The sequence below is a fragment of the Macrotis lagotis genome, chromosome X (genome assembly GCF_037893015.1).
Source record: "Macrotis lagotis isolate mMagLag1 chromosome X, bilby.v1.9.chrom.fasta, whole genome shotgun sequence".
NCBI lineage: Eukaryota > Metazoa > Chordata > Mammalia > Peramelemorphia > Peramelidae > Macrotis > Macrotis lagotis.
In genome coordinates this window covers 670,073,808-670,094,576 of record NC_133666.1, presented here as the reverse complement: position 1 = coordinate 670,094,576, position 20,769 = coordinate 670,073,808, and the positions used below count along the sequence as shown (strand labels likewise).

The following is a 20,769-nucleotide window of genomic DNA, read 5'->3' as shown; positions in this document are numbered from 1 at the left end:
CCCATGGCCCTTCCAAACATAGGTCCCCTCTGATAGACTTACTCTATGAATGGGTATGCCAGTATTCTTCCTAAAAGCTGTAACTAAAGACTCTGGCTACGGGCTAACCAGGGCAGGGGATTCACACACCCACATTCTGGACCCTTAATAACTTAGCCTAAGAGCCCATGAGCAAGGTCACTCATGTCATCTGAACGAATCAGACTGGCAGTCCACTAAGACTCCAAGATCTTAGTACATGAGCCATCTGTCATCTAGAATCATGGCCAGGTCTAGGACCAGGCAGACCACACTGCCCCTGCTCAGGATCAAAGATTATATCTATATAGATATAAAATCTCAAATGAGACATCTTTACAACACATAGCACAGTGGCTGGCATGGGCATTGAATAAATGTCCTTTCCTGATTCCCTTTTTTGGTCCATGCCCATGAGAGAGGAGGGGCAGGCTGGCATATACTCACATGGGGAGCAGAGTATCCTTCCCTTAGGGATTCGCTCAGTCCCACCATGATACACACACTGCTTTGACTTTGTAGACTGGGGTTTATTTCAAAATAAAGACTCTTTGTAAAATATGTGCATTTCATAGAAAAAGGTATAAAATCACCAACACATTGGAGGGCTCTGGGAGGCTGGCCACTGCTCAAAGAAGCGAGACCAAGGAGGATATCAAATGTCAGAGCCGAAAAGGACCTTGGTCCAAGCCCTTCATTTTACAGATGGGGGAACAGAGGCCAAGAAAGGCAGCACAAGATCACTCCTGAGTTAGCAGAGGTGGGACTCCTTTACTCAAAATCCAACTCGGGGGCCCTGTACCAGGCTTTCAGACCCCTGCCTCTTTAAGAAATTTCCCTCCCATTGGCAAAGAACTGGTCCCACCACCCAGCCCCCAGGACTCTGCCCTTGTGCCTGAGAGATACCCAGACACCTCCTGGGGCTGGACACTGGTGGAAGCAGGTGGGTAAGTAGAGATAGAATGGAAAAGTGGAAAGAATCCCTGGAGAGAATGGGCCTCCCCCAGCCCAACAAATGTGGATGCACAAAGCCAAGTCCCCTTAGGTGTATATTTTGTGTGTGTACACACACACACTCACACACACACACACACACACACACACACACACACACACACACACGCTCTCACTGCTCAACAAGGAGGTCAAGGAATCCAGATGGCACTTGGATGGTGGTCAGGGAAAAAGGGAACAGAGGGCAGAACCATTGCTGATCTGGCCCTTGGGTGCTTCCCCCCCCCCTTCATAAGGAGGGATGCAGGCCTCAGAAAGGCTGTGAAAAGTTTTTAAGGCTTTAAAAATAAACCCCCCAAAACCCAAAATTCTTCCCCAAGTCCCAGGTCCCATCCTCAAATCATCTCCCTAGAAAATTGTCCTCCAGGTTCATGCATCAGAGAGGAGTCAAATTAGAATATTAAGGCAGGACACCACTGCCACAGGCTGACCCCAACTGCCCCCAGCTCAGCGACATGGAGGTGGCAGGGGGGCTCTAGGCAAAATGGCTGCCAGGGGTCAGCGGGTGATCCCCTCTGTGGTCCAGCTGGTCCTGTAGCCGGGCAAACTCAGCCAGCTCGTTCAGCTCCTGGAACTGCCTGTCGGTCTTGTGGCTGACCAGTGACCGGTAAAAGTGGACCGCGAAGACGATGAAGACCAGGCCGAAGGGGACCATGATGGTGGTAGAGGCGATGGCGGCCTCCTGACCTGGAGTGAAGCTGGCATTGGAGGCCACCGGCGCCTCAGGAGGGGACTTGCTGGCCTGGGGCTGCTCAGGCTGCTTCTTGAGGGGCAGGAACTTGACCCAGCAGAGCAGGACCACCTCAGCCAGGAAGAGCAGGGTGCCAATGACCGTGGAGAAGGCCCAGGCCAGCTCAATGTGCCGGTGCATGCGCTCGTGAGGCGACTCTTTGACTGAGTTGAGGTTGTGCACATTGCTGACTGCCTCGATGTTGGGCAGGATGCAGGTGCTGATCATCAGTGCAAACAGGTGCACGGCCACCAGGACTGTGGTGCAGGCACTGAAGGCGATGAGCAGCCCTGGGGGATAGTCGTGGCTGGCATCCAGCTGTACCTCCACCATGGCCACCTGCAGGGACAGACTGGGTCAGTTAGGGGGCTTTGCTGCAGAGGGGGGCCTGGGAGAAGACCTGCTGGGGAGGGGAACCTGGGAGAGTTGCTGCAGGGGGAGGGGGGCCTGGGAAAGGATCTGCTGTGGGGGGGGGGGGTCTAAGGGAGGCAGTCCTCACATATACACCGCCTTTCCGGCTTCCTTTCATCTTACTCTTATTACTCCTGAAATGAGGTCAGGAGAAAAAATAGGATTTGCCAGACTGAGACTCTGGCCATCAAACAGTCCCTGCCCTCTGGGAGTTTACATGGCAGGGGCTGGAGGAAAAGTCATTCCACTTGTCCAAGGGAGGATGGGAAAGAATGGGGCAAAGGCCAAGAAGGCCTTTTGGAGGAGGGAGTAGGTAATGGGGCTTCTAGGGAGTTTGGGGCTCCAGAGCCGGAAAGGAGCCTGAGGGATCTGGTTTGGGGTCCCCCCCAAGGAAACTGAGGCCTTAGAAAGGGAAGTGATTTATCTGAGTTAGAAGATGGCAACTGGCAGGGCCAGGATTTGAACCTGTGTCACCTGCCAGCCCAGATTGGACCAAGTTGTGGATCAAGTAAGAACCCGGGTCTTTTGACCCCTCACCCCCCACCTCTTCCCATCACATCCAGTGCCCCTATCTCAGGAACAATCACCTTTAAATTAAACTTGTTTTGCAAAAGGGCTGAGGATGCAACGAAAAAGCCAAGATCGCAGTTCGCATCTCAGCCCTTCCTGCTGCTGGCCCCTCCCTACCTTCATGACCCTGACCCCATGAGCCTCCCCCCTGCCAACCACCACACCAACACCAAAGGTGTCAGAGTCTACACCAGGGCGGCTGGGTCTACACTGCAAAGTACCCAGGCTCATCTTGGAACTGTCCAAGGGCTGGCCTTGGTCTAGCCTGGCCAGGGGGCTGAACCAGGGAGAAGAAATGGGAGGGAACCATGGGTCTGACCCAGGCTTGCTGGGAGGAAGGGTCTGGGCTACCCCTTGGCGGGGGGGCTTCAAGCAGAGGTTAGAGAAGCCCTGGCTAGAGATAAAGTCTAAGACAGGAGAAGATGGACTTCAGAGATTCCTTCCCATTCACGGAGTATCTTACCCTCTGAGACTCAGTTACCTCATCTGATGAATGAGGATAACAAACCTAGAATATGTACAATGCAATATGTGTCCACCCTTATGATATAAATGCATTTTCTCCCTGATAAAAGCTAGGGAAAAGTTAGGGCGCCACCCAAGACATGCTAGGTGACCCTGAAGTTCACCCAGAAACTCAACATTAGTAAAAATTCATAGTCCTATATGTGCAAAAATATTGTAGCAGCTTTTTGTGTAGAGGTAAAAAAACTGGAAACTAAAGGGGCGCCCCACCCATTGGAGAATGCACCATTTATGGTGTAGGAATGTAAAGGAACACTATGTATAGAATGTAAAGAAACAAGTGATGTAGAATGTAAAGAAACAAGTGATGGGGATTTTTCAGAGAAGTCGGAATAAGAATGATAATCATCATCATCATCATCATCATCATCTTATACTTTACTTTTTTTTTTAGGTTTTTTGCAAGGCAATGGGGTTAAGTGGCTTGCCCAAGACCACACAGCTAGGTAATTATGAAGTGTCTGAGGCCGGATTTGAACTTAGGTCCTCCTGACTCCAGGGCCGGTGCTCTATCCACTGTGCCACCTAGCTGCCCCCTGAGTTGGTTTTTTTAAAAGACTGGGATGGATTGCCATTTCTGTCTCTGGGTCAATTTTCCAGATGACAAAACTGAGAGGAGTGAAGTGATTTGCCCAAGGTATAGATTTGAACTTATGTCTTCCAGTCTCGAGGTCCTTCCCTCTACTCACTTTGCTCAGAGAACTTGTATGAACTGACACAGAAGGAAGTAAAGTCAACACTGTACAGAAGGCTGTATAACCACGCTCCCCAGCCCCCATCAAAGAAGGTCGATATCTGCACAATATGGCAGATATTTTTGGACCCAGTCAATGTGGGTATTTATTTTACTTGACTCTGCATATTTGTTACATGGGTTTGTTTTTTTCCTTTTTTTTTCCCACTGGAGGGGAATGGAGGAGAGAGGAAACAGATACTGGCTACTGTAATAAAATGAATTTTGCAATTCACAGCCAGGTAAGGAGGTGCACTGCTCTGCTTTCAATCTCAATTCCTGAGTGGGGATGGTTTCATCCTTGGCCTTATGCCTCTCAGCACTTCTACACCCTTAATTAACCTTTGTTGATGGATTGACTTCCATTCACCAAGCTCTTTAGTGTCTACCATATGACAGGCACGACAGGTGTCGGAGTATAGAGACATAGAACAAAATCGCCCCTCCCGTAGAGAAATCTCCATTCTCCTGGGGGGGAGGTGGCTGGCCTGACTCTGGAGAAGCACCCCCAAGCATGGTGCCCTGGAGTGAACCCCAACTGGCTCCTGGTGGTTGTCCCCAAGATGCCCCTCCTTATTCCCCATAACCAGGAACAGGAGAGGCTTCTGAGAACACACCTCCTCACCTGCCAGAAACACAGGCCAGCAGAGGAAGCAGCAAACCCCAGGCCGGGGGGGGGGGGGGGGTTCCACCAGCGATGTCAAGGGCAGCTGCAGTTCCCCAAGACTGAGACAGGTTGTCTGAGCCCAGATTTTTGGAGTGAGGCTGTCCCAGGTCACCGGGTGCCTGCTTTCAACCCAGGAACCTTCCTTAGCTGGACTCTGCCCTGCCCTACCCCATTCTGACCCTGCCTGGCTCTTTCTCTGGGACTTTTAAAAACACCCCTATCCTTAGCAGCCAGCTCAGCAGACTTGGGGTGTTATCTGAGAGGTGGATCTAGGCACAGCCCTGGGCAGGCCACTGGGGAGGAGAAAAGGGTGAGAGCCAGGAGCTCTGCCTGGCAGCAAACCAAGAGGGGCATCTGGGTGGGGGCCCTGGGATAAAGACAATTCCTGTCAAGCAGGCCCAGAATCAACAGTGAGAAGGGCCCTTAGTGTCCCCCAGGTCGTTCTGATTCTAATCTAATCTAATCTAATTCACAGCTCAGCCCTTCCTACAGAAGGCTCCTGGTCCCCCTGAGCCTTCTTTTCTCCAAGTTCACCTCCCATCCACCCATCCTAAAAGATGAGTTCAGACCCTCCACACCCTGACTGTCCTCCCATGGGCACTCTCCAGATCATCAATGTCCTTCCTAAATACAGTATTCTGGGGGGGGGGGGGGGGCGGGTTCTTTACCAGAGCAGGGTCCAGGGAAAGGAGTGCTCTCTTCCTTCTGGAAGCTCTGAGGCACACCGAGACCACTGCAGCCCCTCACAGTGCAGGCTCCTAAGGGGGACCCGTCCATCTCTTTCTCAGACAAACTGCTGGCTAGCAATGTGCCCTTCTGAACATCACGGAACCCAAAGCCAAAAGGGACCTCTCCAAGACCACTGGATACCATTCTATTATTTTAAAGACCAACCCACAAGGATTCGTTAAATGTCTGTGAACCAGGTTGGAGATATGAAGCAAAAACAAAATGAGCCAGTCACCATCCACAAAGAGTGTCCATTCTATGGAGCAGAAAGGACACCTCAGGAGCCACATAGGTAGTGAGGAGCAGAACTGGGACTAGAATCAAGAACTCCAAATCTGGAGTTTTCTGATCCAATGAGCTCCAGCCTGGATCCAGAGCTTTGTAAACCATTGGGCCTAAGAAAAATGGCATGTTTATTCCTAAGATCATTAGCTACAAGTTGGAGGCTTCCTGGCCTGTTCTGGGGGCCAGGATTGGGGAAAGGGAGGGGGAGGTGCCCAGTCCAGATAGGGCCGTCCTGTGCCAGCTGCTGAGTCCCAAGCTCTCCTGGCTTGGCAGGACAGCTGTCCCCCTCAGCCCCACCTCCAAGCTGACCCTCTGGCACCTGCCTTCTGCTTATACACAGAAACAGAAAGAGGGAAAGAAAAGGGTACCTCAAATCTCCTTCCTCCTTCCCCCTTTGCTTCCTCTTCTTGTCCCCTGGGGCAGGGAAGACTGGGCTGGCTGCCCTGGGCCCACAAATGCCAAGGAAATTCAGAAAGCCCCAGGGTGCAGCTGAATCAGCCCTGGGAGGGAGTTAGTCAGTCTATCTGCAGAGGTCCACTGAGGTCCCCAGAGCAGAAAGGTCTTTCACAGGCATTTTCCAAGTCAGTAAGCCATGGGGGGTGGCCTGCAATATTTAAAATAATGGTGTGAAGGGAATATACCAGTCCAGTTCAAGGTCCTGCCTCACATGGAAAGGGCAACTTCAGAACCTGGGGGTCAACATCCAGATTGAGTTGAGTTCACACATACACATACAGCTAGAGCTAGAAGGGGTCTCAGAGATGATCTAATCTGACTTCCCCCTCATTTTACAGAGGAGGAAACTGAGGCTTAGGAAGTTTAAATTATTAGTGCTCAAGGTCACAGAGCTAAAGAACAGTGGATAAGAGACTCCAGTTCAGACTGCAAGCTCCCTGCCCCATCCCAGGCCAATTGAAGGAGCTGGTTACACGGGCCCGGGGGGGGGGGGTGCCATGACCACCCATACTGCCCTCTCCATCCAATCAGGGAGTAGAAGCAGAGACTGTCCCAAAGGTCAGCTTGTGGGCAGCACTTTCTGGTTTGATCCTCCCAATAACCCTGGAAGGTATGGTTAACCCCATTTTACATATGACAAACTGAGTCTAGGAAAGGATAAGTGGTTTGCCTGGAGTCACATGGTTAGTAAGGGTCTGAAGCTGGATTTGAATTCAGGTCTTCCCAACTCCAAGACCACTGTTCTGTGTGTCGCAGGTACAAATATGCTTCTTATCACTTCACCCTCGGGATACTGCTGAATTCTCTTGGATATTGGGGTAAGCTCAGCCAAGCCTAAGAAAAACCTCTTCCCTTCCCTGATGGGGCTCCCAGATATATACTCACGGATGTGGGGTAGTACAGTGGGTAGAGATGCTGGGCCCAGACTCATCTTCCTGAGTTCAAACCTGGCCTCAGACTAGCCGTGTGACCCTGGGCAAGTCACTTCACCCTGTTTACCTCAGTTTCCTCATCTGTAAAATGAACTGGAGAAGGAAATGGCAAACCACTCCAGTATCTCTGCCAAGAAAACCCTCAAAGGGGTCATAAAGAATTGGACAAAACGACTGAATAAGTCTTTCAAATCAAACCAAAATTGTGGGAGGGCAACAGTATCCAGCCTTACTGGCCTCCTGGCTCTTAGAAAACAGGAGGAAACATGGGGAAAGCCATCCTTCTGGGGTCAGCTTGTTAACTCTGGTCCCAACAACCCCCCACTTCTGTCATCTCCTCCCCCAGGCACTTCCTCTTTTCAGAAGCAGCAACAACCACCGCTACCCCCCATCCTGCCTGCTCCAGCCCTGCAGAACCAGGAAGGGGCCACTCAGGCCTCCAGAGGCCGCGCTCTCTTTAGCAAACAAGGACCCGGGCAAAAACCAAAGCTTGTCCATCCCAGGGTGACTGTTTCTTGGCAGCCTCCCCCAGGGCCACTGGGGGACATGAGGAGAAAGAGGGGTCCACCAGATCAAGCTGATGCCAACCAGGGAGTGGCAAGGCCTCAATTCACATGTCCATGTAGTCCAGAGTCCAACCTCCGGCCTGACAGTCAGCAACGGAAGCCCCTCACACTGCCATTGAGGCTACCAAGGGAATGGCGAGGGTAAGGACAACAATGGGCTTTCCTAAGTTAAAACAAGGTTTGCAAAGTCCCTTCCTTTCAAGACAGTAAGTCTCACAAAGGCCCAGTGAAAAAGGCACTAGAGACACGTTGTACTGAGGGGAAAACTGAGACTCAGAGAGTAAAGTGGCCCATGGAACCAGACTCTATCTACAAACAATGTCAGCCTTTACAGCAGAGGGTGTTGGAGCTGGGAGGGAATGTCATCAGATAAGATCCAGTCTAGTGAAAAGTCCTTATATTCTATCCAAGGGAAACAGAGACCAGGAGAACTTTTGCCCAGGGTCAGTGACCCAGATGACCATTACACTGGTCCAAGCTCTAGCAGCAGGAATAGGTCAGGGACCCTGAGAACTGGACCTGGAAAAAGGGCTCTCACCATCCCTGCTCCCTCTTGTCCCTCACTGCCTAGGAAAGAGAACAAAGTTCAGGAGCAAATATCCGACCCTCAGAAAGTTTCCAAATGTATTTAAGGGGAATTCTCTGATTTTGGATGGGGCCAAGGCATCACCACTAGCTTTCTGGCCCAGTTAGGGGTGGCCCTTGGGGACAAGCTCTCCTCTTGAGGGTCAAGAAGAGAGCAAGGCTTGGAGATAATAGGGGAAAGGACTGGAGGCAATCTTCAAACAAACATCTCAAGCCTAGTATTCCTGGGTCCTGGCAAGTTCCCATCGATCTCCATGGTTCCCAGGGCAAAGTTTGAGGATCAAGGACCTTCAAAGCCACTGAAGCCAGAGCTCCTAACCTCCCCACCCCCCCCAAGAGATCAGGTTACCTTGAGTTGCTCTACAAAGTAAATATAGCTGGAGCACAGGGCCTGTTAACTCAAAATAAACAGCCCCACACCACCAAGTGAGCCAAAGGCCTATGGAGAGCCCAGCTAGCTTCAGCGAGGCAGAGAAGAGGGGCCTACAGGTGGCTGTATCCCTCCACCCCAAAGCAAGGTGTTCTTTTTCTGCCAACTGGGCAGGAGCTGGCCAGAAATGCCCACTAGACTCCAAGCAGTAAAGGGCAGGGCTATCCCTGGATGCCACCTTCATCTGCCATTACCTCACCTTACTTCCTTCTCTATCCTCTTTTCCCACAGGTATCTCAGGTACTAACTACCTCCACAAAATCAAAGATTTATTAGGTCCTTAGAGGTCATCTATTCCAACCCTCCCCCCTTATTTTTCAGAAGAGGAAACTGAGGCCTTGGGATGTGAATGATTGCCCAGGGAGGGTCAGAGCTGGAAGGGACCCTGGAGGGTATCAAGTCCACTCCCTTTGTAAGAAATGAGGAGAAACATGGTGTAATAGAAAGTGCATTATATCTGAAGTCAAAAAGGTGGGTTCCAATCTTGATTCAGCTACCTGCTAACTTTGAGCAAGCTACTGGGTCTGGTGGCTGGAATTTGGTATTTTCTCCCTTCACCTGGCCTGGGTTCAGCTGCTGATCAGGAAAGCAAAGTCTCCTTTGGGAAGCAGTGTGGTATAACAGTGGAAGACCTAGGTTCAAATCCCATATTGGGCAAATCAACCTCTCTAGACCTCAATTTCTTCACTTGTAAAATGAGAGGGTTGGACTAGACCACCTCTAAGGTCCCTTCCAAGTCTAAATCTGGGCTATCAAGGATCTAGAAGGAATGAAAGGACCATTTATCCAATAATTCAAATGTGTTTTCCCCACCACCACTTCTTGGTAGGGAAGGCTAACATTCTTTCCATTTTACGGATGACAAAACTGAAGCTCAGAGAAGTCAGTGAACTTGACCAGGATCACACAATCAGCAAGTGTCAAAGCAGAACTAGAACCCAGCTCCTTCTACTACACCTCAATACAGACAATAACTGCTAGTTTGTTGTTGGATATGAAAATCCAGATCAAAATAGCAACAGTGGACAATGCCTACACCCTCAATGGTCCAATCAAAACCAGATTCTTGACAGAGTAGAGGTCCCAGAGGTCTCAAGTCATTAATGTAGTAGAATTTTCTTGCAAGAAGGTCACCTAGACTAGCTTGACTGTACTTGACCTACACTCCATACTTGCCCAATTCTCATTTATCCTTAGATCGAAGGAGCTCCAGTAAGGAGGTAACTACCCCCTCCCCCCTCTGCCCCATAGTATGGTGCTTCTAAGGGATATCTGTTAAGGAAATCTAATCAACAGACAGGAAGTTATTTAAGCACCTACTATGTGCAGGTATTGTATGCAAAGGGTTAGCTTAGAAAGCCTCTAAGATCTCTTTGGAGATTCCAAGCTTTACCTGACTCAAACACCTACCAGACCTGTGATTGGGTGCCTCAATTTCCTCATCTGACTGATGGGGAGAGTAACCTTTACAATGTTCATGAGGCCTGGAGGAAAAGTGCTTTTTAAAATCCTAATGCTCTATAGAAATGTAAGCTGTCATAAGAACTCAATATGGAAACCAAGAAGGATGATTCGACATCAGGTTTCACTGGGAGACCTGTTCAGTTGTGGGGACCCAGGCTGAAAGGGTCCTGAGGAAGCCAACAAGGAGGGCGGAATGGCTTGTGAGATGAGCTGAAGGAAATAGGAATGTGAAACTGAGAGAAGACTGAGGAAAGAATCTGAGCACTCTCTTCAAGCATCTTAGAGGCCATTCATCATAGACAGATGTCCATCTGCTTAGTCCTGGGGAACAGAACAAGGAACGATGGGTGGTCCTGACTACTGGCTGGCCCAAAATGGAATGGGCCAGGGCCTCTTTGCTCAGGTTGGATGACTGATCATTGGCTGAAAGTATTAAAGAGGATTTTCTGTTCATGACTGAACAGTAGACTGGCTGATCTTTGAAGTTGCTTATGATTATTATTCTAAATACTCCTTGGGACTGAGATCACTCATATAAAAAAAGCACAGTATGTGACCTCTCCCCGCATCCATCACAGGGACCATAGATCAAGAACTAGAAAGGGACCTTTAGACATCAAATCTATGGTCTTAAGCCAATCCCCTTCATTTTACAGATGAAGAAACTGAGGCCTGGATTTAAGTGACTTGACCAAGGTCACATATGTAATAAGGGACAAGGTCCAGATTTGAACTAGGTTCCCCAGCCTCTACATTCAGCATTCTTTCCACTCTCCCCCATCTTATGCTTACTGCAGTTTTTCCCTTCTAAATCTTTTTTTGCCAAGTTTTTCTAGGCAATTTTCCCACCCGGGCCCTGGGAATGAGAGGAGGCCATGAGGGGAGGGAGGGAATAATCCAAAAGTAATTTATATTTGGGGTTTGGAATGTGCGCATTGTGCTTCCTAATTTTGTTCGGCTTAGGCTACCTTTACAATGCCTTGGCCCGTACCCACTGACCGATGGGTGGCTATCAGTCAAATCTGCCCTCACCAGGAGATAGTGGGGAGGAGGAATTATTCTCTCTCTTTTAAGTTGGGTAAATGGAGGTCCAGGGTGGAGAGTTGCTACATGCTGGAGCCCATGGATGATGGCTGTTCTGCGACTGGAGGAATCTAGGACTCCTAAAGTGTTTTCTTCCAAAGGATTGGAGAAAACTGCAGGGACATACTCAACCCTCAACCTAAGGTAACTCTCTGACCTTAGCCAACTACTGGACTGTTTCCATGACTGTAACATAAGCTCACAGACTTAAGAACTGGAAGGGGCCTAGCTTGGGATCTAGTTCAATCCTCTCATTTTTCAGAGACAGAAACCGAGGCCCACAGAGGATGAATGTCGAAGGGGCCTCTAACCCAAGAGATGATATTCTCTCTACTGTCCTGGATGAACCAGTTGACCAGTTCTTCCAGTACCCCTGGAGGCAAGAGTGGTCAACAGTGACCTGGTCATGGACCCCCTCTCATTTTACACATGAGAAACAGGTCCAGGGAGATGAAGTTCACACAGGTTGCAATCATCAGGGATGGGATCTGAACTTCTTCCAAGTTTTGCAAAGCACTTTTCAGACATGATCTCATTTGATCCTCACGACAAGCCTGGGAGAAAGATAATACCAGTCCTATCACCCTAATTTTAAAGTGGAGACAGAGAAGTTCTGGCTTGCCTCAGGATCACAGGCAGAGGATGGACTTCCACAGGCTCACAGAAGGGAGGTTGTTCAGTCCTCATTTTACAGAAGAGTAACTGAGGTCCAGCATGAGTAAGAGAGTTGATAGAGGCAGGCAGCTATTAAGTGTATAAGGCAGGATTCAAATCCAGGCTTTCTCCATTCCAAGTTCAACACCCTCCTGTCTAATACTCTTGTACTGGCCCTAAGGACAGGGTCTGGTACATATTACTATGTTAAAAACACACTCAATGGCTCTGATTGACTGAGAGTCCCTCTCTGAGGTCATCAGACATGGGGACATGTCCAGGCTCTGACCCATCCTAGCTAGGATGCTGGGTCCCCCATGCCCTTCTCTCAGAGGCTGGAATTGCCAAGCTATACTGAAGGAAGGGAGTGAGGGCTCCCCATAGATTAAGGATGTTGTTCTACCAGGTACTCATGTTGTGCCACATACCAAGCAGGGGGAGGTCGAAGCTGGGAGCCCGAGCAAGGGTTTGGTCTCTGGCTGCTGTCCAGTTCAACCCCAGGATGCCTGTTTTCATTTGTGCTGAATCTGATGGCCTCCATGGGGGCAGGATGCCAGAGTCCTTGCCAGGACATCCTGACCCTTCACTTCCAAAGGCAGGACCTGAGCAGCTTGTTCCCCCAGGCCCTGCACAGAACAGGAATTCTGTCAACTGACCAGCCCATCCTGGACAGAAAGCAGAAACCTAAGAGGGGAAGGTCAAAGGGTAGGTGGCAGGCCAGAGAAACACCATACCATTAAACCCTTTCCCTGGGGAGGCAACCTCTTTCTGACTACTCAACAGAAACCTCCAAATCTTCAGACACATTAAGCAATCCCCAAATCAAACCATCCTGGCTAACAGAGAAACCTGCAGGTTACAGAAGGGGAAGCTGAGGATCCCAGATGAGGTGTGGCCTAGACAAAGGGTCTACGTTTAACCACCAGACCTGCTAATTACTATCCGTGTGACGCTGGGCAAGCTATTTCCACTCTCTGGGGGTAAAGAAGCAGGTTAGACCAAGTAATCACCTAAATCTTCTCCAGCTCAAAAGAGTTTACATCTTTTAGTTGGCAGGACTGGGCAAGGCTTCAGGAAGGAGGGGGTACTGAGACTGACCTTGAAGGATTCCAAAAGGAGAAACAAGAAAAGTTACATGGTAGGACCTAGGACAAGTCACTCTGAACTTTCATTCATACAAAGTGCATTTATTAAGCTCCTACTTTGAGTCAGAATAAGTTAAGTGGAAAAGTAGACAGAGCAACAGGCCTCAAGTCAGGAAGACCTAAGTTCAAATCTAGTCTTAGACACTGGCTGGGTGACTCTGGGCAAGACATTTAACTCTCATTTGCCTCAGTTTCCTCATTATAAAGAGAGCTGGAGAAGGCAAGGACAAGTGACTCCAGCATCTTTGCCAGGAAAACCCTAAACGGGGTCACAAAGAGTCAGACACAACTCAAAAGAATGAACAAATAGCAGTACTTTGTGTCAGAGGTTGAGTTGGGCTCTGGAGATACAATGACAAAAAGGAAATAGTTCTTGCCCTCATGAAGCTTTTATTCTATGAATGGGAATTAGGAGAAAAAGATAAAGATTAGCTAATAGGGGAAAGGAGGGCTCAGATAAGGCCTCACTGAGTACTCAAGCTGACTCCTGAAGGAAGTGAAGGATTCTAGGAGAGAGAGAGGTCTGGGGGGATGAATGCTCCACATGGGGAATGGTCAGCAGCCCATATGGGCTTGAAGACTGAGCTGAGGAAAGACAGTCATGTCTAGAAAAGGTGGTCTTGAACCAGAGGGGGGATGCCAGTTTGTGGTGTTTGGATTTTATCCTAGAGGCAAATGGGAACCAAATGGGAGCAGGGGAGAGACTGGACCAGCACTGTATATCTATAAAATGAGATTGAATTAAAAATAGCTAACATTTATAAAGCACCTACTATGTGGTCAGGCTTAAACACTTTACAATCAGTATCTCATCTGATTTAACAATGGCTAAAGGCTCTTTCCAAATCCTATGGCTAAGGAGTGAGTGGGTTTGGGGGGTAGGGTGGAGTTGTTCATGTGACCTCTTCTCCCCCCAGATCCAAGGTCATTCTCATGGCCTGGGAAGGGTGGGGAGTTAGGAAGAACTCCCTTCAGGGAAGTCAGCTCTGCTGACTCATGGGCAAGAGGAGATTGGCCCTGGAAACAACTAGCCTGCACATGTTACTAGTTATCTGAAGTTGGGCTACAGCACCCCATCCCAGGCCCCCCACAGCCCTCTACTTCAGTGGGATGTGAACCCCGAGGAAGCAGCAGCGTACCTCCTCCCATCACAACATCTTCCTTCACACACACAAACCCTTTCATTATTGCTCTCCTAGACCCATGAGTCAAGTTTTACTCCATCAGCACCTGTGTGTAATATGTGCACACACACACACACACACACACACACACACACACGCCCCTCTCAGAGGTTGCATTCTATCACAAAGTTATAGAATCTCAGAAAAGAGAGAAAAAGAGCATAAAGCCAGAGACATTAACCAAGTCTCCCTCCCCACAAGAGACCAGTGATCCCGGCCTCTGCTTGAAGCCAGGCTCCTGTTAAGAGTGCATCTCTACCTGCCTGGGCAGCCCAGGGCGTCTAGGGATTATTTTAAGTGTTAGGAAGATTTGCCTGACATCAAGTCTCTTAAAAACCTCCCCCTCTTGCCCCTGGATATGAAGAACAAAGCTAATACCTGGCCGCCATGATCGTCCTTCCAGTCCTAACTCAGTTTTGTAACCCTTGAATCTATAAGGCGTTTTACAAATTTCACCTTATTTGATCCTCATAACAACATTCCCAGGTTATTATCATGCCCCTGAGCAGCCTGAGGCAGAGTTCAAACTGTCCTTTCTGCCTTCAAATCCTGTGCTTGAAACACTAAGGTAACCCCCTTCCCGCTAGAGACCAGAATATCCTCTTATCCAAGCTAAAACAGTTCCAGACCTTATAGATAATTTGGCCCTTCTAATTCAAACCATGTTTCTACACCAAAATCCTTTCTACAATATACTGCCAAATACGCAGTATATTCTACAATATGCTGAAGCCAGGAACCCTTCCCCACCCTGACCAAGGATCAGAGTCCAAAAGAAAGCACTTCCCCTGGTGACAGACCATCTGTTTGACTATCGTATTGGGGCCAGAAGAGGCCAGAACAGCTGCTCATCATTCTCCGGGGCCCCCCTGCTCCCTGACTGCTGTTTTTAGCCATAGGAAAAGGGAGGTGACATTCATTTGACCATCAAGTAAGGAAGGGTAAGGAGAGGACTTTCTCCATGTCCTCCCTAGCATCCCACTGGTAGAAATAAGGGATCTGAGTAACCAGGGCAGAAAGAAAAGCCTGCCCCACAACAGGATCTGCTCTTGGGATGTAGGGGCAGAGAAGGGAAGTGGAGCAATGCTTGTGGCCTAAACTCTGACCTTCACCCCCTTGATCATAACCAAGTAAGACGTCCATTGGGGACTACTGGGGAAATGACTGAATAAATTGCAATATATAAATGTGATGGAACACTAAATGGTAAGCAGGTGGATTTCAGAAAAACCTAGAAAGACTCACATGAACTGATGTTACGTGAAGTGAGTAGAACCAGGAGAACACTGTACACAGTAACAGTAATATTGTGCAATGATCAATTATGATTGGATTAGCTCTTCTCAGCAAAACAATTCCAAAATATTCATGAAGGAAAATGCTATCCACATCCAGAGAAAGAACTGATAGATCCAATGCAATTCATTCATTCAATGCATATTATTTTCACTTTTTTCTTGTTTTTTGTGGCTTTTCCCTTTTGTTCTGTTTCTTCTTTCACAATATGACTAATGTGGAAATATGTTTCCATGACTGCACATGTATAAAACCTATATCAGACTGCTTGCTGTCTTGGAGAGGGGAGGGAGGGAGAAAATTGTGGAACTCAAAATCACATAAAAATGAATGTTGCAAACTATCTTTATGTGTAATTGGAAAAAATAAAATATTATTAAAAAATAATATGATCCAAAAAATCAAACATCTATTAAGCCCTTGCTATAGAGGAGGCACTATGCTAAGGAAGTGCTGAGATCCAAAGCAAACCCCCCCCCCAACAGTTTTCAATGAGCTTTCAAATGGGGAGATAACATACCCTTGTATAGGTAAGAAACCCTGGCACTTTATGCTTTTCAATGTTAATAATAACCTTAAAGTTAGCAATTTACTTATAAGAAAGAAGCATATTATAGATATTTTTAAAGATAAAATGTATCAAATATACTACCCTAACAAGAGTATCAATCAGGAAACAAAACCTGCCGGAGCCCATGGGAAAACAAAGACAAATTAGTCAGGTCCAAATCTCAAGGAGCTTCATGAGAAGGAGATCTTGAGTTGGAAGCAACCAGAGAATATGATCTCATTTTCCAGATGAGGAAACTGAGGCCAAGTTGCATTCAACTAAGGAGAAAAAATGCAATTACAAGGGAGAGGGAGGGAGGGAAGAAAGGAAAGAGGAAGAGTGATGAGGTTAAAAGTAGCACTAACTGGGGGACTTGGGAGAAAGTAGAGGAACAGAAGAGAAGAAAACTCCAGCTGAGTCTTGAAGTGAATTAGGCATTTCAAGAGAAGGGGATGGGGAATAATCTGAGCAGAGGCTTGGGAGGCAGAAGATAACTGTCCTGTAGGGCATTACCTGGCCAGTCAGTTTGGCAGGGGGGAAGCTCTACAAATGTAAGTGGGTGTTGTTCCTATTTAGAAAGGAGCAACAATCATTTAATGATGGAGTAAAACCAGATGAGAATATACTAAATAGGTAATTTAAAAAAAAGGTACCAATAGAAATTTATTTTTAAAATTTTTCAATGCTTGTGGTATTGAATTGAATGGATGAAAGAGGTCAGGAGACCCAGATTCTAAAGAAGTGACCTAAGGCAGACCACCACATCTCCTTGGACCTCAGTCCACTAACTTGTAAAAAGAAGATCATTCATGTCCTGCCTACCTCATAGGGATGAGAAGATCAAATGAGATCAGAGATGGGAAAGGGTTTCACAAATTATTTTTCAATTAATTGTGTTAGCATGGGAGGCCAAAAAAAAAAAAATCCACCTTCCTGCTTATACCAAGCAGGATGAATAAGCTTTTCTTCCTTTTAATCACATTCTAGCAACCTGGCAGCAAAGCAAATGGGGCCCTAAGTATGAAGGGAAATGATTTCAATAATAGGGCAAGGACAGGATGTGGGCTATCTCCCCCACCCCCATCCTGAATCGGGAACCAGGAGCCCTAGAGAAAGAGTAGGAAGGAGATAGGATTCAATTGCCCCCAGACTGACCCCTGTCTAGGTTCCCTCTTGCCTTGAGTCCTGAGTTCCCTGAGTGTCCCCCTCCTCCATCCCCTAATCTCTCATTCCTCCAGCTCAGTTACTTATAAGATGTCACTGCCTGGAAAGAGTTTTTGTGGGTTTTTTTTTTTCATCTGACTGATGAAATGAGCAAATTTAATCTCCCCATCAAAGTCTCTTTTTTTTCTCACTTGCTACAGAGGAAAAGGCTGGAGACCCAGGCTGAAATCCCCTGTGAGCACCCCACCCCAAGGAGGGAAGGCTGGGGAGGAACCCTCCTTTTCCAGGGCTCTTTTAAGGCTTCCATCATCCCACCTCCACCCCAACTCCAAGCAGCAGCTCAGTTATAAGGGTCCCTCCTCCATGGAACAGGCAGAGATTAAGAGTTGGAAGGGACCTTTGAAGAATGTAAGTCAAACCCTCTCATTTTACAAGAAAAGGAAAGATGAAGGCCATGCAATTAGAAAGTAGCCCTGTCAGAATTTGAACTTGAGATGGGAGATCTAGTACCTCCAACCCTATTTCATAGACAAATCTAAGGCCCTCGGAGATTAATTGATTTTCAAAGGTTACACAGATAATCTATTTCAGAGGGCAGATCTGAATTCCCAAATTCCTCTTGATTCCAAAGCAATAATATCACAAAGTCTTTAGATTTCCTATTACATCACACTGCCTCCCGAATCATCTTTATGGCAACATTATGTCTTTTAACGAATAAAGTAAGTCCCAGAGATTGAATGAGCTGGCCAAGGTCACTTAGCTAGTCACAGAGCCCAGAATTCAAATCTGGAGCCTTGGGCTCCAGAAATCCACATTTCTGTTCTACATCAGAGATGCTTGGGGGAGTTTGGGGAGTGGGGTAAGCCAGGGAAAGATTTCTCGTCTCATCATCCCAGCAATATCGCTGACCTAAGAACTCACAAGGCCATAGAAAACCCCCTATCTCCGGGTTGTCTGCTAGGGATGAGGGAGTAGCAGTTGTGCTGGCAAGCACCCATTCTTTTAATTGTGATTCAATTCAATAAACAATGTTAGAGAAGTGGCAACATGTTGGAAGGTCACAGAAAGACCTGGGTTCGAGTCTTCCTCTGCCACATACAAACTCACGCAAAGCCTCTTAGTAGTCAAGGCAGCTCTCTAAGATTATGAAGTAATTTATTCGGTGGACCAGTTTTATCCCAGGAGTTTCCTGGAGGATGAAATCACAGGTTTGAGCAACAAACGTTTACTGCAGACCGATTGTGAAGGGTCCAATAGAATTCTCCCTATTCTTGATGTCACCCTATCCAGTAGGAAGGGCACAGATTCCTATCCCTACTTGGGGAAACCGAGGCTCCAAGGCAGGGACTAAGTGACCTGCCCAAAAAGCTTTTCTGAGAAGTGCCCATCAGGCCCCAGACCCGGGCCTCCCTTGCCCCTGGGGAAGCTGTGTCATCTCTCTTACTTCCCCTGGCCTCGGGCGCACCCGGCAGAGGGTGCCCGGCCAGCAGGCAGCTCTCCATGGGACTGTCTCCTTCAGGAGCCCAGGCTGGTGCTCCCTGCTCTGCAGCGACTGGCCTGGGCGCAGCTTTTAGCTGGGGTGGGGGGCATGAGATGGCAGCTGTCAGAGCTGAGGGGTGGCTGAGGAAAGAAGGGGGGGGCTGGGAAGCCCCCCCCCTGCAGCGTGTAGTGGAGGGGGAGGGGAGAAGCAAGGGGGGCTCCTCTGTGGGGGCTTCCTCACCTCTGGTGCCTGCAGGTGCCCCCCAAGCCAGGCGGGCGCCTCCACTGGCACAAGGTGCTTGTTCGCCTCTACAGCCTCCTTTGCCCCTTCTCTGCCGCCCCTCCCCCGGTACCTCTCGTCTGCCAGCGGTGCCCGCTAGTCTGCGCTCCGCAGCGCCACAGCGGTGCCCCCCGTCTGCCCCGCAATGGCACAGCCGGCGCCCCCCGGTCTGTCCCCAATGGCACAGCCGGCGCCCCCCGGTCTGCCCCGCAGTGGCACAGCCGGCGCCCCCCGGTCTGCCCCCCAATGGCACAGCCGGCGCCCCCCGATCTGCCCCCAATGGCACAGCCGGTGCCCCCGATCTGTCCCCAATGGCACAGCCGGCGGCCCCCGGTCTGCACCCAATGGCACAGCCGGCGCCCCCCGATCTGCCCCCAATGGCACAGCCGGTGCCCCCGATCTGTCCCCAACGGCACAGCCGGCGCCCCCCGGTCTGCACCCAATGGCACAGCCGGCGCCCCCCGATCTGCCCCCAATGGCACAGCCGGTGCCCCCGGTCTGCCCCCCCAATGGCACAGCCGGCGCCCCCCCGGTCTGCCCCCTACGGCGCAGCCGGCGCCCCCATGCCCTTCCCCCGGTGCCAGGGCCAGCGCCCCCGGCGGCACGGCACGGCACGGCCCCGGGCCCCGGGCGCTCACCATGGCGAAGCCCGAGAGCAGCGCCGAGGTCCGGCTGGAGGCTTTGAGCTTGGCCCGGCTCAGGTAGAGCTTGCGCCAGGACAGCGCCTGCATGGAGTGCTCGTTGAGGCTCATCACCTCCCGGTAGCTGGGGCCGGCCCAGTCCGGGTAGGACACGGCGGGCCCGGGCGGCGGCGGCGGCGGCGGGGCGGCCCCGGGCGGCTCGGCCGCGTCCCCGCTGCGGCGGCGGCTCCGGCGGCTGCCGCTGGCCGGGGGGGAGCTGCCGCGGCCGCCGCTGGGCGGGGGGAGCTCGGGGCTGCGGCGCGGCGGGGGCGGGGCGCGCTCCGGCTGCATGGGGCAGGCTGCGGGGCCCGCCCGGGCGGCGGCTGGCGGACGGGAGGGGCGCGCGGCCCGGCCTCGCCCGCGCCCGGCCTCGCCTCCGCCCGCGCCTCCGCCTGCGCCTGGGCCCGCGCGGCGCTGTGCGAGCGGCCGGAGCGGCGCACGAGCACGGAGCGCCCTGGGCCCCGAGCCCCGCCGCCGCCTCCCGCCGCCCGGCCCCGGCGCGCCCGCGGATTGGCCCAGCCCGCAGCCTCGTTTGCATGAGCGCCCGGAGCCCCGCCCCCGCCCCGGCCGGCCCGGGAGGAGGGCGGAGGGGGCGGGGCTCGAGACGTGTGGCCCGGCTCCGCCCCCTCGCCCCTCGGGCTCCACCCACTCCTCCCTCCCCGCCCCCAGCCCCAGCCACTTCCTTTGACAGCTGCTCACGCGCTCGGGCTGCCGGGGTGGGGGCTGCCGGGGTGGGGGCTGCCGGGGTGGGGGATTGCGGGCTGGGGGCTGCCGGGGTGAGGGGCTGCGCGCTGGGGGGCTGCGGGGCGGGGGGCTGCCGAGGTGGGGGTATGCGGGGTGGGGGGGCTGCCGGGGTGGGGGATTGCGGGCTGGGGGCTGCCGGGGTGAGGGGCTGCGCGCTGGGGGGCTGCCGGGGTGGGGGGCTGTGGGGCGGGGGGCTGCGGGCTGGGGATGAGGCCACGCCGCCCGCAGACGCGCCTGCCCGTGTCCGCGCGACTTCCTAGCGGGGCGGCCCTGGACCGGTCCCTGCACCTCCGCCCGCTCGCTTCCCCCCCTGTTTAATGCGCCCCGGCATGGCAGGTAGCACCCCGGTGTCTCCGCAGAGTGGAGGTGCCGGACCACGGAGCGGAAGGCAG

The 20,769-nt window shown here is 51.0% G+C and overlaps 1 protein-coding gene across 1 annotated transcript; it reads right to left on the bottom strand.

Annotated features, from left to right (window-relative positions):
* Nucleotides 1-1,042: 1,042 nt before the first annotated feature.
* On the bottom strand, nt 1,043-19,924 carry LOC141501533 (calcium release-activated calcium channel protein 1). The gene is made up of 2 exons (XM_074205577.1): nt 19,592-19,924; nt 1,043-2,101 (listed from the first exon to the last, which is right to left on the bottom strand). The coding sequence occupies exons 1-2, from the start codon at nt 19,922-19,924 to the stop codon at nt 1,508-1,510; spliced, it is 927 nt and encodes a 308-aa protein (XP_074061678.1). The 3' UTR covers nt 1,043-1,507.
* Nucleotides 19,925-20,769: the final 845 nt, after the last annotated feature.